This window comes from Callospermophilus lateralis, chromosome 11 (genome assembly GCF_048772815.1).
Source record: "Callospermophilus lateralis isolate mCalLat2 chromosome 11, mCalLat2.hap1, whole genome shotgun sequence".
NCBI classification, from domain to species: domain Eukaryota; kingdom Metazoa; phylum Chordata; class Mammalia; order Rodentia; family Sciuridae; genus Callospermophilus; species Callospermophilus lateralis.
This window is the reverse complement of record NC_135315.1, coordinates 43,512,648-43,529,116: the sequence shown is the minus strand read 5'-3', so window position 1 is coordinate 43,529,116 and position 16,469 is coordinate 43,512,648. Positions and strand designations below refer to the sequence as shown.

Sequence of the window (16,469 nt, the reverse complement as noted above, 5' to 3'; positions counted from 1 at the left end):
GACATTACCTTTGTACATGCTAAACAAGAGGGGGGGGGGCAGCGGGAGATGTCTGGGGATGTGCAGCTCACTAGTAGTTTGTTTGCCTAGCATACATTAAGGCCCTGGGTTCATCCCTAGCACTGAAAAATAAAAAATAAAGAAAGAAAGAAAAAGAAGAGAGTTTTACAGACAATACTAAAAGATCTAGCATTGTCATTGGAGTATCAAAAGGAGAGAAAAAAAAGAGAAAAATGCTTAAAATTTTATTGAAGAAATAGTGGCTAAAAACTTAACAAACTGGGCAAAAGACATAAACTTACATTTCAAGAAGTTCAGCAAATCCCAAACAGGATAAACTCAAAGAAATCCATGCCTAGATATTTCATAATTAAACTGTTGAAAACCAAAGACAAAGAAAAAAGTCTTGAAAGTAGCCAAAGAAAAATGATGCTTTGATACACAGGGAAAACAATTCAAATGACTGAATTTCTCAGCAGAAGCCGTGGAGGCTTTGGGAATAAAGGCAACATAGATACTCAGTGAAAGAAAACAAAACAAAACAAAAATCTAAGTAGATTTGATTTAGAAGAAATTCTAAGTCAAGTTCTTAAGGCAAAAGAGAAATGTTATCAGAGAGAAACCTGGAACTTCAAGAATGAATGAAAAGTGAACGAAATAGGTAATATATGAATGAAAAGGGTAAATATAATAAACTATTTTCCTCAGGTTCTTTAGACAGTGTTGACAGTTTAAAGTTAAAACCATGGCATTGGTGGCACTGTCAATGCATACAGACATAATACATACGTTAAGTACAACATAAACTGGGAGGATACAGTGTGATGGGAAGGTTTATACATTCCTTTTCTTTCTTTTTAAATTTTTTGTTCTAGTGATTGAACCTAGGACTTTACACATACTAGGCAAGCATACTTACCACCAAGCAACATCCCAGCTCTTTTCATTTTTTTAAATTTTGAAACAGGGTCTTATAAGTTGCCCAGACTGCCCTCAAATTTGTAATCCTCCTGCCTCAGCTTCCTGAGTAACTGGGATTACAGGAATGTACTACCACACCTGGCTATATATCCCTCTTAAAATAGTAAAAAATATTAATTTTAGGTAAAACTGTGAACAGTAAGTATATAAATCATAATACCTATAGCAACTACCCAAACAAACTAAACATAGAGACATAATTAAAAACATAATAGATAATTTTAAATGACACACTAAATAACATTCAAACAATCCAATTAGAAAGCAGGAAAATGGAAACAATGCATTAATAAACAGAGGGGCAAACAGGAAATATAAGACCTAAATCCAAACCTATTGATAAGTATATTCAATGTAAATGGCAAAAGTATAGCAACTAAAAGACAGAAATTGTCAAACTGAATTAAAAACAAGATCTAATTGTACACCATCTATATGAAACTCATTTTAAATATAATAGTATAGGTATATTTCTATCAGATACCATAGACTTCAGAGCAAGGAAAATTGCCAAGGACAAAGAGAGACAGACATTACAAAAGGGATAAAACAGTCAATTCTGCAAGATAACATAATCCTAAATGTGTATGGCCCTAACAACAGAACTTCAAAATACATGAAACAAATGGGCAAATCCACAATTGCAGCTGCACACTTCTCCTCAACAGAACAAGTAGGCAAAAATTGAGCAAAAGCTAGAGATTTCAGTAATACCATCAACTAACTAGATCTAGGTGATATTTATACCATACTCCCTCCATCAACAGTGAAATACATGCTTTCAAGTACATATGAAACATTCATCAAGCCAGGCATGGTGGCGAATGCCTATAATCCTATCAACTCTGGAGGCTGAGGTAGGAGTTTCACAATTCTGAGGCCAGCTCAGCAACTTAGTGAGGTGCTCAGCAACTTAGTGAGACCTTGTCTCAAAATAAAAAATAAAAAGGACTGGGGATGTATCTCAGTGGTCAAGCACGTCTGGGCTAAATCCCCAGTATCAAAAAACATTAAATTAAAATTTTAAATAAAAAGGTACTGGGGACTGAATTAGAACAAAATACATTCCATGCTTTCATAATTATGTCAAAATGGATTCTACTAAAAAGAACCAATTTAAAAAAGAAAAAAAATAAAAAGGGCTGGGGATGTGGCTCAGTGGCTAAGCACCCCTGGGTACCCAGTTACTCCCTCCCCCACAAAAGAAAATTTACCAAGACAGACCACAGCCAGGCATGGTGGCACATACCTGTAATCCCAGCAGCTTGGGAGGCTGAGGCAGGATGATTGCGAGTTCAAAGCCAGCCTCAACAAATGCAAGGCGCTAAGCAACTCAGTGAGACCCTATCTCTAAATAAAATATTAAAAAGGGATTGGGATGTAGCTCAGTGGTTAAGCACCCCTTGGTTTAATTCCTGGTACCAAAAAAGAAAGAAACCTGGAAACAAATGGGGACATTAACTGTCTGAGTTATGAATAATTTAAGAATTTTTTGTGATATAGCACAAGTAGGCATTATTTGCCATCTGTGTTAAACTTAACACTATTTTTCCATATTAAATGTCAAAGACTTAATAATAAATAATCATAAATAATCTTACTAAGTAGCTGGTTCAGATCTGTTGTCTTAATTTTTTCAATACAAAACCTGTCCACAAAAACCAATCCTCACTGATCTGTAAGTAGATATTACATTACTCACAGTTGTAGCTATTGCCAGATTCAGTTAATGCATTTGTTTAGGATGATATTTCATTTGGTTTAAAATAAAGGAGAAAAGTCAGATTTCACAATATCTTTAACCAGTCAAAGAAAATTTTTTATTTGGGGAGCAAGACATTCAGTTACAGCAAAATAATAAAACACCTTAATAGTAGTATAAAGGATCTGCTATTTATACTATTTATTAACAATCATAAATAAGCAAGCTTCTATTACCTATCAGTCTCTCCAAGCTACCTAAACCAGTGATCTTCAATTTATTCACACTAAAATAACTAAAAACTTATGCAACATTGTGTGTGTGTGTGTGTGTTGCTGAGGATGAAAACCAGGGTCTTATGAATACTAGGCAAATGCTGTACCACTGAGCTGTACCCAGCCTACCTCACAAATTTTTAAGTTTTCATTTTTAAGTTCAAAAATTCTAAACAAAGAAATATCCTGCACACTAAACAAAATTTTAACTAAAATCTTTACATTACTTTAAATGCCTCCATATAAATGAAAGCATCACGGAGATTTGATTCCTAGAATTGTCTTTATAAAAAGTACATGAACACACCTCTTCTTTACAGTAGAAATTTTACAACTTCCCTTTTCTTCTTTGAATTTTTCCCATGTCACTTCCTCCAGCAGATTTTAATTTGAATGTTATATACCTGCATGCTTCAGCCATCCTACAAATGTTCCAATCTATAATAATTATGTATGTACATTTATATTTTTCTTATCTCCAATGATCATAATGACCTAGTATTACATTTCTGTCTTCCAGAATTTATTATTACAATAACCACTGGCACATAATTTATCAAAAAGGCATGGTTTTATTATAATTTTTATAAATAATAAGCATAACAAGAAATAATTACTAAAAATATATTTTATATATGCATCAGCAATTTTTTTCATTTGTGTTTATTTAAACACATTCTCAAAACAAATGAGCAAAATCAGGCCTCCCTTGGTAAGCAAAGAAGCTGAAAATGAACAAGCAAAGCCTTCAATTCATTCACAACACAGGTGTAATGTTTCCTTATCCTGTACTTTGAAGCACCCAGATGAAAATATCTTTTAATAAAAACTCTGGGATGATACTTTTATGATACTATTTTAAAAATCACCAAATTGTTCCTTCTGTCATGCTGCCCCAAAAGTATGAAAACTCCAAGGCAATGTAACACAATGTGATTCAGATGATAGAAAAATATGCCAGTCTTCAGTAAAGTAGGAGAAAAGGATATGAGACAGAATCTCCCAGGCAGACCAAAGTTAGGAAAGCTTAGAAACAGAAACTGAAGATCTGGAAATGAACAGCCTTAAAGCTATCCAAACTAACTAGTCTCCTTCTCCCAAACAAACAAATTGCTCCTCTGCTTCAAGCATAAAGCCAACGGAAAAAAAATAGTCAATGTTTCATTGTTAGACATAAAACACATGGGGCCAAATATTAAATGTTAAACTATATTATTTAGGAAATTTATTACCTTTTACAGGAAAACTACAGTTTTTTAAAATAGGAAAATAATTTTAGAATACAGGAATATAGAGAGACAATTTCCAGTTTATATTTAAATTTAGAGCTATAGTAGGAAAAAAAAAAACTATAGTAGACCCCTCGTATTCATGTGGGATGTTTTAAGAACCCCAATGAATGCCTTAAACCAAAGATAGGACCAAACTCTATATATACTATGTTTATTCTTGTACATATGTACCTATGATAAAGTTTGATTTCTAAACTAGACACAGTTAAGTGATCAACAATAACTAGTAATAAAATAAAACAATTGTAACAACATATTGTAAGTTATATGAATTTGGTCTCTATTTCAAAATATAGTAATGTACTCCCCGCCCTCTTTCTTCATGTGATAGTGTGATACAGCATTAGGCTACTATGTAAGGGTGACCTGAAGTCAAGCACTGCCATATCTCAACAGTCATCTGATATATAAGAGACTAAAGGGCAACTGACATATACAGCATGGATATGCTGGACAAAGAGAAGATTCATGTTTCAGTAAGACAACAGGATACTGGAAATTTCATCATGCTGCTCAGAACAATTCGAAGCCTATGAGCTGTTTGTGTCTGGAATTTTTCACTTAAATTTTCAGGCCATGGTCAAAAACTGGGATTCTTGAAACATAAACCTTATAGATAAAGGGAGACTTCAGTAGTTTTAACTGAAACCTTAGAAAGTAAAACTGCAGATAAGGAAAGACTATTCATTAGTTCAAAGGATAGTGAGAAATTCTCACAATTAATTCTGACTGCTTTTAATATTTTTACAGAAAATAGGTGAGTTATTGAGTGATAATTTTGCACTCCCTAAGAGTTCTCACAAGTTGATGGCATGATGCTCATAAAAAATTTTAAATGGAAAAATCTGAGCCAAATGAATGGAAAACAGAGGTTGTCCTTTAAAAATTCCCAAATCCCTAATCTTTAAATTTAAGTTGACCAAACCTTACCTGAACTTGGTCTTTACATTCTGAGCAACTAATCTTCTGAAAATCTATTTCCTTCACCACTCCCACTAGATATATATTTGCTAGTGATATGATTCTACAGAGCTAAACAGTCCTGCCTCTGTTTTTAGTTCCAACTTGGTCAACACCATCTCTCAGAGATCTTTGAACTGCATTTCCCTCTTTTTAAAAATATTCTCCCATTCTCTATCACCTGAGTTAAAGAGGAAAAAAAGGGGGGGGTGGACAGTACATCCAATTTATAGACATAGTTGTAAAGATTTAAGGGCCAAATCCTAAATAGCAGTATTTGGCTCTCAATCTTCACATGGTCTTATTATCACATTACAAAGTACACTAGTGCAATGCTCCTAAAGGTCAGATTTTATATTAGGTTATACTTCAGTTTACTAAAGCAAACTCATGACTCAAGTAGAAGCAAATATTCTGTTGAATTATGGTTTACCTTTTTTGCCTTCCTTTTAGATTAGGAAACTCTCCTTTAAAAAGAGAACAAAATAGGAAGAAGAGATCCAACAACTCATCAATGTACAAGATCTGCTAAGACCAAAAGCACTGTACATTTGATTATCAGTTGTACTCACACATGAACAGGCTGATAATTAGTATCTGAATTGTCAGCATTCCTTAAAGAAAGCATCCTGGTACATCCTAAAATTCACTTTGGAGGTGAAATAGCATCCATCTGTTCATTTATACATAAGTATTAGTTGAATTTCTGCCTCCAAGCAATTATGCCAGGAAACAATATCAAATCATTTTTCAAAATCCTGTATTCTGACATATGCTTTCCAAATGTCTCAAAACTCTTTAATCTGCCAGACATGGTGGCCCATACCTATAATCCTAGCAAAATCAGAAGGTTTGCAAGGAGGATTGCAAATTCAAGGCTAGCCTCAGCAATTTAATGTGGCCCTAAGCAATTTAGTAAAACCTTATCTCAAAACAAAAAAGTAAAAAGGGCTGGGGATGCAACTCAGTTACAGAGTGCTCCTCAGCTCAATCCCCAATAGCAAAACAAAACAAACTCCTAAATCTCAGAATCTATTTCCTAACTGCCTTTTGGGTACTTGTGACCAGAACATTAAGTATCACCTCTAATTTCAACTCTTCTCAGAAAGTCAGACAGAGACAGAGAGAGGGAGAAAGAGACAATCCTTTAAATAACTTTTTCTATCATCATTCTCATTTATTCAGACTCAAAATCCTCAAAGTCATCTCTTTGGGTTCTTTCTCTCCTTGACATTCTGTATTACCATTTAATCAGAGGTCAGTTATGCAATTCTTCTCAAACATATTCCTTCTTCATTCCCGTGCATCCCTCTAGATAAACCCCTTATTATTTCCTAAAGAGGCTTCAATCCAAATAACAGTAAAAACCTCCCTAGTCTCCCTTCCTCTAGGACTGTCCCTTCCATTTTACACAAAGATAACCCCAAAAATGAATAGCACCAGCCTGTCCTTATTATCAAAGAATTCACACATGAGATACAAAGAAACTATTAGCATAAGTTGGATAAGCATTATATTGCTGAGATAACAAAAAAAAAAAAAAAAAAAAAAAAAAAAAAACTCTAGGTGGGCAGGAGAGTGACACTTACTACAAGTGAGATTTCAGAGGATTTACAGGTAAACTGAAGGAAACCATTCTAGACAGAATAGCCTAATGTGTGAAGGTTCACTTTTGAGGAAGGGAAAGTAGTTTAGCAGTGCAGAGAGGTAGAAGATGAGACTAGAAATATAGGTTGATCAGAATCTATTCAAGTTTAGACTTGATCCTATCAAAATGTAAAACCAACAAAGATATAAGAACCCTTTAAGTTTTTATGTTTGTTGTTTTGCTTTTAATACATAATTTTTAAAAAAACAAACTAACACAAGCACTTAATACAACCAGACACATCTTCCATAAACACGACAACTGGTAAACTACTTAGTCATCTATACCTGAGATTAGTAAAGAGACTGCAAGAAAATTAGATTCTTTCTGTATATGTTCATTAGGTCAAATTGATTTATTTATGTGGTTTATTATGGTTTTTCAAATTCACTGTGTTTTTTGTTTGTTTGATTTGTTTTGTTTGGTACAAGAGATTGAGCCCAAGGGTGCTTAGCCAATAAGCCACATCCCTAGTCCCTTTTATTTATTTATTCATTTTTGAGGCAGTATCTCCCTAAGTTGCTTAGGGACTGGCTAGGTTGCTGAGACTGATCTTGAACTTCATACTCTCCTGCCTCAGTCTCCCAGGCCACTGAGATTGCAGGCATGTGCCACACACCCAGCGCCTCCACTGTGGTCTTATTCATGTATGTCTTTATGACCTAACAGTTACTGAGAGAAGTACAACTTAAATTCCCTACTATACTTATATAAATTTGTCTACTTATTAATATAAGGTATTCTGGGGTTTGTTCTTTGGATTTTTCCTTTGTTTTAGATTCCAATTTTCTGGTGTCATATGGGTTAACATATAAAGCCCTATTCAATTGCACAGAAAACACTCCTCTAGATAAGTTTTTTGGTTCATTCTTGGACAGATCTACTTGTTATGCTATGGAAAACTGGTAATTGTTTTCCCCATGTTCTTTCCTTTCCAGCAGCCACCTCCTCCCAGTCAAGTGTATCTCAATATTTAGAGTACATTCGTGCTGCTCAGTCTGACCTCCACTATAGAGAAAGAATGGTTGCCCACATGATCAAAGGTATTCATATTCACACACACAAAAAAACTGAACTAGGCACATCATATGCTATGTAGTCACAGTTTATAACTCTGCCCAGAGTATAAAAGGAGAGGGAAAAGTTTGATTCATTCACAGAATATTTTCTTCTTCCAGAAGAGAAAAAAAGAAAAATCACAATTACCAGTTTGAAAAACTTAAGTCCCCAAGTCAGAAGTGGCTTAAAATTAAATAAATAAACAAACCAAATCACAAATATAAAGCATTATGTCAGCTATCCTATCTAATCATAGTATGAATACACACACGACAACAGGGAAAGCTGACAATTATATTTCTAATTTCCTATCTCAATACTTATTCAAATTATAGTGAGGGAAACCAGGCTCAGTCTGCACTGGAAATGACTGAGACATACAAACAAGTCAGGGCAAAAGAAAACCCCCAAGTAATAAGTAATGAAATGCAATGTGCAAGGTGTTTTGTTCCTATTTAGAATTTATAAATAAATCAATTCTACCATATGATGATGAAAAACAGGGTTTTCTTCCAAACTGTAGGTCATAACCCATTAGTAAAATATATAATTGACTTGTGACAACTGGTAAGTTACTTACTTTTTAAAAAATGAAATGAAGGGGCTGGGGTTGTGGCTTGGTAGAGCACTCACCTAGCACGGGTGAGACACTGGGTTCAATCATTAGCAACACATAAAGATAAATAACTAAAGGTATTGTGTCCATCTACAACTAAAAAATATTTTTTAAAAAATGAAATGGAGGGGGGCTAGGATTGTGGCTTAGTGGTAGAGCACTCACCTAGCATGGGTGAGACACTGGGTTCAATCCTTAGCACCACATAAAAATAATTAAAGGTATCGTGTCCATCTACAACTAAAAAATATTTTTTTAAAAATGAAATGGGGGTGGGGCTGGAGATGTGGCTCAAGTGGTAGTGCGCTCGCCTGGCATGCATACGGCCTGGGTTCGATCCTCAGCACCACATACAAACAAAGATGTTGTGTCCGCCGAAAACTAAAAAATAAATATCAAAAAATTCTCTCTATCTCTCTTTCTCTTTCTCTTAAAAAAAAAAAAATGAAATGAGGTGCTGGGATTGTGGCTCAGCGGTAGAGCACTCACCTAGCATGTGTGAAGCCCTAGGTTCGATCCTCAGAACCACTTAAAAATAAATAAATAAAATAAAGATATTGTGTCCAACTACAGCTAAAAAATATATTTTTTTTAAATGAAATGGGCCAGGAATGGTAGCACATGCCTGTAATCCCAGCCACTCAGGAGGCTGAGATACAAGGATTACAAGTTTGAGGCTAGCCTCAGCAATTTAGCAAGGCCCTAAGCAACTTAGTGAGACCCTGTGTCTAAATAAAAAATAAAAAGGATTGGAGATGTGGCTCAGGGATAAGTGCCCTTGGATTCAATCCCTGGTGCCAAAACAAACAAACAAACAAACAAACAGAATAGGATAGGATAGAAGAAATAATAGTGAAATATATTTATAATGTTGTGGTTGTGAATCAGTGGTAGGGCACTTGCTTAACATGTATGAGGCACTGGGTTCGATCTTCTGGGTTTGATCCTTAGCACCACATAAAAATAAATAAATACATAAATAAAGGTATTGTGTCTATCTACAAACCAAAAACATCTTTAAAAATATTTGAAAAGTATTATTTCATAGATGTATTATTTCATAGATTTAGTTTTTTGTGTACATTGAAATGTACACAAAAAACTAAAGTTGTTTCATGCTATAGATCATTACTGAAAATAAAACTCTGAGCTGGGTGTGATGCAATTACATCTCTGTAATTCCAGCAACTCAGGAAACTGAGGTATAGAAGGATCTCAGGTTCAAGGCCAGCCTTGGTCACTTGGTGAGACCTTGTCTCAAAATTAAAAATAAAAAAGAAAGAAAGAACTGGGGATATGGCTCAGTAGTAGAGAGTGGGTTCAACTTCCAGTACCACAGGGGAAAAAAAGGTAGGTAAAAGGCATTCAACTTAACACACTGTGCTTTAAGAAAAAAAATAAAAATAAAAAAAAGAAGGTGCCCTCCTCCATGAACAAGTCCTTTTTAGGCTCTCAGAGTAATGAGGCTTTAGCAGGTAAACATTACTATTCACAGGCCTTCTAAGGATAATCATTCCCTTCATGAATCTTGAAGGTTTGAAAGGCATGTTGAAAGAAGCAGGGACCTCCTACATAGGCAGCTAGATATGCTGAGTCAACCCTGGCAATGAAGGTAAAGTAGTAGAGGCCAATCACCCTACGTTCCACCCAAGTAATACACTATCTGACACAGGCAGGAACTATTTCTGGTTTGCTCCACTATGTCCCCATCATCTAGTACAGCATATGGATTGTGGCAGGTAATGTGGCAGGAATGTTTGCAGTAAATGTTTGCTAAATAAAAAAAAATTACATTGCGTAAGTCATTCCCTCTCTCAGGTCTTGAATTTCTATAAAGCAAAAGGATTGGACTAGATCAATATATTTCCTTTCAGCTTTAAAGTCCTACATATACTTTTTTGAGCTATAATTCCTAAATACATCACACAGAGTATTAGTAAAATCACTCCAGGACATCAGGGTTTGAATACATGCCAAGTCACAAGGTTTCACAGCATCTTACTCACTGCAGTCCTGCATAAGATAAACAAAATGAATTTGCCCTGTTGAAATGATTGGAACCATCACAGCCTCCTCCTCAAGGAGAATCTGCTTGAAATTTACTAAGGTAGAAAGAGCAGCTGTTGTAGAAATAACATAAAACATGTCTGACCATTCAGCTAAAGAGAAACGTTGAAGCATAAAAACAATAACAATAGCAGCAACAAAACTTAACTTCTTCAGTTGTTAGAAAAATCTAATAACTAAATAACTAAATAATCTCTGATCTTAATATCACAGTTCGGTGAAGGCAGGATATTTGTTTTTGAAATAGTATAACATAGACTTACATTCTTCAATTGTCAATTAGGAATTGTTTCTAACCTTTTAGAACTTTTTCCAAAAAGGGCAAGTAAATTATTCTTTAATCCATTATTTTAAGTAACATCATCCCAAATTAATCTAACTCACAAAATCACCAGTTCACAAAATTAGATTTTATTAAATGTACCTACTAAAGATTGACATGTAAGGATTACACATTGAAATATGTCCCTTATCTATTAAAAAAAAGAGCTTTCTTTTTAATAGATGGTTTTCAAAATCACCTCTAACTGTTTGGCTTCTAAATATTTCAAACATCTATAGATGCTTATTGTAGAAACACAGATACAAACTATAGGGGGATCAGAAAACTCTACAGAGATATTAAGTCTCTAAATTTAGGACTCATTTTGGGTGTTGTGGCTTGACATAAAAAGTCAGAAAGCAATTTAAAAGTCTTAAATAAAGATAAATTAAGAGACACATCATAGGACACTTTATAATGTGACCATCAATAAAAAGATAAGAAAGCCCAAAGGCATTTCACCATGAGCAGATTCTAAGAGAAAATATTTATACTGATGACATTTCCATGAGTTGACTTATTCCTTCTTGCTTATTCTTAAAAATCTAAGTTTGTGCACAAAAACAAAGTTATTCTTCAAAGTCTGCCAAATTTTTAAAAGAGCAATAACCATTCTCATGACATTTAAAAGAACAGGTAAACAATTCAAGCTCACTTTAACAATTTTTTTAAAATAGCATTCCACTAACATGGTATTATGTAAAAATGTGGATGTGTAACCGATGTGATTCTGCAACTTGTATTTGGGGTAAAAATGGGAGTTCATGACCCACTTGAATCAAATGTATGGAAGATGATATATCATGAGCTTTGTAATGTTTTGAACAACCAATAAAAAATAAAAATAAAAATAAATAATAATAAAATTAGAAAACAACAAAAAAAAATAGCATTCCATGATAATTGAAACCTTTGCATGTTGCTGGTAGGAATACATATAAATAGTAAAGTTTGGCAGTTTCTTTAAAGCTAAACATAGAATTATTATATGATCTAGCAATTCCACTTCTAGCTACATACCCAAAATAATTGAAGACATGCTGAGGACTTGGATACTTGTACAACAATGTTCATTATTGCATTATTCACCGCCAGCAAGGTGTAAACAACCCAGTGCCAATCAACAGATGAACAAAATGTGTTTTATACATTCAAGGAATAAAAACCATAAAAAAGAATAAAGTGCTGAAACATGTTACAAAATAGATGAACCTAAGAACACCATGCTAAGTGAAATAAACTAGGTAGAAACAAACAAACAAATATTGTAAGATTCCAGTTATGTGAACTATCTAGAATAGGCAAGTTCACAGAGATAAACAATAAATTAGAGGTTCTCAGTGGCTACAGGGTTGAAGGGAATGGGAATTATTATTTAACAATTTCAGAGTTTCTGTTTAACATAATAAAAAAGCTTGGAGATAGATTGTGGTGATGGAAAACAGAAGTGAATACAATTAATACCATTAATTCTACATTTTAAAATGGTTAAGCCAGGCACAGTGGCTCACAACTGTAATTCCAGCCACTTGGGAGGCTGAGGCAAGAGAATTCCAAGTTTAGACCAGCATCAGCAATTTACTGAGGCCCTCAGCAACTCAGTAAGACCCTGACTCAAGGGCTGGGGATGTGGCTCAAGTGGTAGCGCGCTCGCCTGGCATGCGTGCGGCCCGGGTTCGATTCTCAGCACCACATACAAAGATGTTGTGTCCGCTGCTAACTAAAAAATAAATATTAAAAAAAAAAAAATTCTCTCTCTCTCTCTCCTCTCTCACTCTCTCTTTAAAAAAAAAAAAAAAAAAAAAAAAAGACCCTGACTCAAAATAAAAAATAAAAAAGGCTGAGACTGTAGCTCAAGGGTAAAACACCCCGGGTTCAATCCCCAGTAGCAAAAAAAAAAAAAAAAAAGGGATAAAATAGCAAATTTTATCATAATTAAAGAAAAAATAAACAAATAGAATAATTCCATGACCATCCTACAGCTTAAAATAGACAAGGAAAATGTGTCTTTATATAAAATGGAAAGATCTCATTAATGAGATCTATTATTAAGCTGTCCAACATAGTCACTTTTAGCTGCTTTTATGTGTCTCCTGATGTGATGTGATATGGTCTATATAATGATTGTGCTAGAAAATTGGGCTGAATTTTAACATGAAAAAAATGACAAATCCAGAATAGGCAATGTTCCATAGGACAACTGGTCTGGACTCTTCACAACGATCAATGCCAATTCCTGAACCTTGACTGGATCCTAGATCTGGAGAAAAAGGAGCTACAAAGGATATTTTGGGGATAATAAGTAAAATTTGAATTATGGACAGCATGTAGGATGGTAGTATTGAATTACTGGTTATGGTAATGGTATATAATTCTATAGAGGACTGTACTTGAGAAACATGCAATGGAACTTACAGGTAAAGTGTCATGAAAACTACAACCTATTTTTGGATGGATTGGCAAAAGATTATATGTGTATGTAGAGGGGAGGGTGTGGATGTGTGTGGAGGTGAGGAGGCAAAGCATATAGCAAAAAAGATAACAGTGGGTGAATTTAAATAAAGGACATATAGGTGCTCATATATAAAGACTTCTATAGGTAGTCTTTCAATTTTATTATGAGTTTGAAATTATCAATATAAAAAGAAATAAAATTTAAAAAAATTAGAATTCCACAAAGTTTCCTTTCTTAACTACACTAAAGAAAGCTAAATAAGCAGGGGGAAATACAGCAAATTCCGTGTTTTGCATACCTTCCACATCATACCAATGTGCACCATTTGTGATTCCATCTTTGAAAGTCTCATCTTCATCTCCTGGACAATGAGGCTCACCAGTTTTCATTATGGGGTGATTTGAAGCATAAGCTTTTGCCAGGTATTTAAAGACTTCATCATCTGAGGTTTTGCTATAGATTCCAGTTGCTTTATGCTCTGGAGAATCATCAAAAGGATAGCTTGCTACCACTGAGCCACCATGCAGATTTCCAGAAAGCACAAACCTTTGGAAACACAACCAAATCATGTATCACTAAAAAATAAATAAATGAATAAAAGACATAGAAAACACAATGCATTTAAAAGTTCCACAATATCATTCATAAATGAACCCATCTTTGTGTGTGTTTGTGTGTTGCTGGGGATTAAACCCAGGGCCTCCTGCATACTAAGCAAACACTAACACTGAGCTATATCCCCCAGACCCATAAACAAATTGAAATATCTCTCTTGGGGACCAGTAGACAGCTCTATCAGCTGTTATAAGGGAACCACTACTAATAGCAACAAAAAAAAAAAAAAAGGAAAATGGAAAGAAAGTATCATCAACTTAAAATTTCAAACAGTTTCAGGTTAACCACAAGTAACTTTAAAAAATTTTCTATCACTGAAAAAGTAGTTGAATAACACAGCATTAACTAATGTTTCAGGAAATGTCTTATTTAAGGAATTCCAAATTCATGTAATGGTCTGAACTATGTGACTTTTCCAATATTCAACTTTTTTAAAAAACCTATAAAAAATGACAGTTTCATATATGTTCAATCTCATATTTACAATTCATAATGTGTTAATTTCATAGAAAATGTGGCTGTATAAATAATACTTGTTGAATACATGAGTTAGGTTATGCTTTGTATATTTACAGTCCACAGAGTTTTAAGGATAGGGAGTCTAGTTTAAAACAGGATGAGTTTTGTTTTGCTCCAGTTTTACAAAATACCTAGACTAAATTCACATTTTCAAGAAAGAAGTCACAGTTGAGAAGTTTTAGGAAAAACAAAAAAACAACCAGATATATAGCAAGATGTTTTCAGAGAAAAATAATACAGCCTTTCAAAGACTAATCCTCCATTGCACCAAGAGATGGGGACATTTTTAAAATTGACCTGGAGATAAGGCTGATTAAATAAAACAAAAAACAAAAACCCTTTTTCTTGCCAGGCATGATGACACATGCCTGCAATCCTATCTACTCAAGATATAAGGCAGTAGGATCACAAGTTCAAGGTCAGCCTCAGAAAGACCCTTTCTCAAATTTATAAATTTTAAAAGGACTGAGGATCTGGCTCAGTGATTAAATGCCACTTGGTTCAATCCTCAGGAGAAAACAAAACAACAACAACAAAACCACCACCAAAAAGTTTTTCTTAATGTTTCTGTGTGCATATGCGTATGTGTTTTGTTAGAGATTAAAACCAAGACCTTATACATGCTAGCCAAGTATACTACTGTTGAGCTATATCTATAGCCCTGCATTTTCTGCTTTTAAGTGAATCAATTTATAATCTGGCCCAAAAATATTTTGGGGGGTGGGGTACCAGGGATTGAACCCAGGGCCATTTAACCACTGAGCCACATCCCCACCCTTATTATTTTATATTTTGAGACCCTGTTGTTTACAGCCTCACTAAGTTGCTGAGGCTGGCTTCCAACATTTGATCCTCATGCTTCAGCCTCCAGAGCGCTAGGATTACAGGTGTGTACCACTGCGCCTGGCTAATCTGATCAAATTATAGATATAGAAACACTGAAAAACTTCTTTCCTGGTGAAAGCCACAGGTAAAAAAAAAAAAAAAATGCGTACATTCTGTTTATGAGTCTTTTCCTTATGTAACTGTTCAAACGATTACAAGTAAATATTAAATACTTTTCTCTTTGTACTCTAAATTGGATTTTCTTATTCTGCCTTTTCTGTGGTTGAAATTAATTGACCTACAGAAATTCTACAGAGGGTTGAAATATATATATATATTCTCTCTCTCTCTCTCTCTCTCTCTATATATATATATATATATATATATATACACACACACACACACACACACACACACACACAAACATATAACATTTCTCTCTATATGCTTGAAAAAATTAAATCATTTGTCTAATTTCAAAGGTTATTTTAAGCATGATCAGCAGCATCTCAGAAGAGATCAAATAATGAAAATTACTTTTAAGACAGAATCTATTCATGACAGAAGAAAAAAATATAGCCAATAATGCTGTGATTAAACACTAGAACAGACTATAAAAAGAGAAGAGTTTAAGACTAATATAATTAGCACTCTTCCAGACACCAGAGAATGTCATTTGGTATAGTGGTAATAACACAAGCTTTGGAGTCAAGCAAATATGGTAAAAATGTTCAGTCTCACAGATCTGTGGCTCAAGAGTAACACAGTCAGAAGTTTCTGCCCCCAAATTCAATAAACCTTAGATTCCCTCTCATCTGTAAAATGGTAATTAGTGCTACCTGCTTCCCAAAGTTGTTATGAAGACTAAGGAATATAATGCACATGAACATCTAGCACAATAAGTGCTTTATAGCTCCTGTTCAACAATAGTTCATTTCTTTAGAGATATCTAGCATTGTGTTTAAGGAATCACTAACATACAGATTATCATTGTATTTTCCATTTCCATTGTCCCTCTTAAATGTTAAAGAAATATAAACTAAGTACATATTTTAACTTTCTAACTCTATACTAACAATCTCACCCCTGCCCCCCACCAACCCCATAGAGCTAACGTATTAAAAAATATTCTG

General features: G+C 34.3%; 1 protein-coding gene across 1 annotated transcript in view; it reads right to left on the bottom strand.

Annotated features, from left to right (window-relative positions):
• Cpd (carboxypeptidase D) overlaps positions 1-16,469 on the bottom strand; it is a 74,352-nt gene that overhangs the window by 53,505 nt on the left and 4,378 nt on the right. The window contains exon 2 of the mRNA XM_076871837.1: positions 13,676-13,923. Coding sequence (XP_076727952.1) covers positions 13,676-13,923 — 248 coding nt within the window. The remainder of the gene's footprint in view (positions 1-13,675; positions 13,924-16,469) is intronic.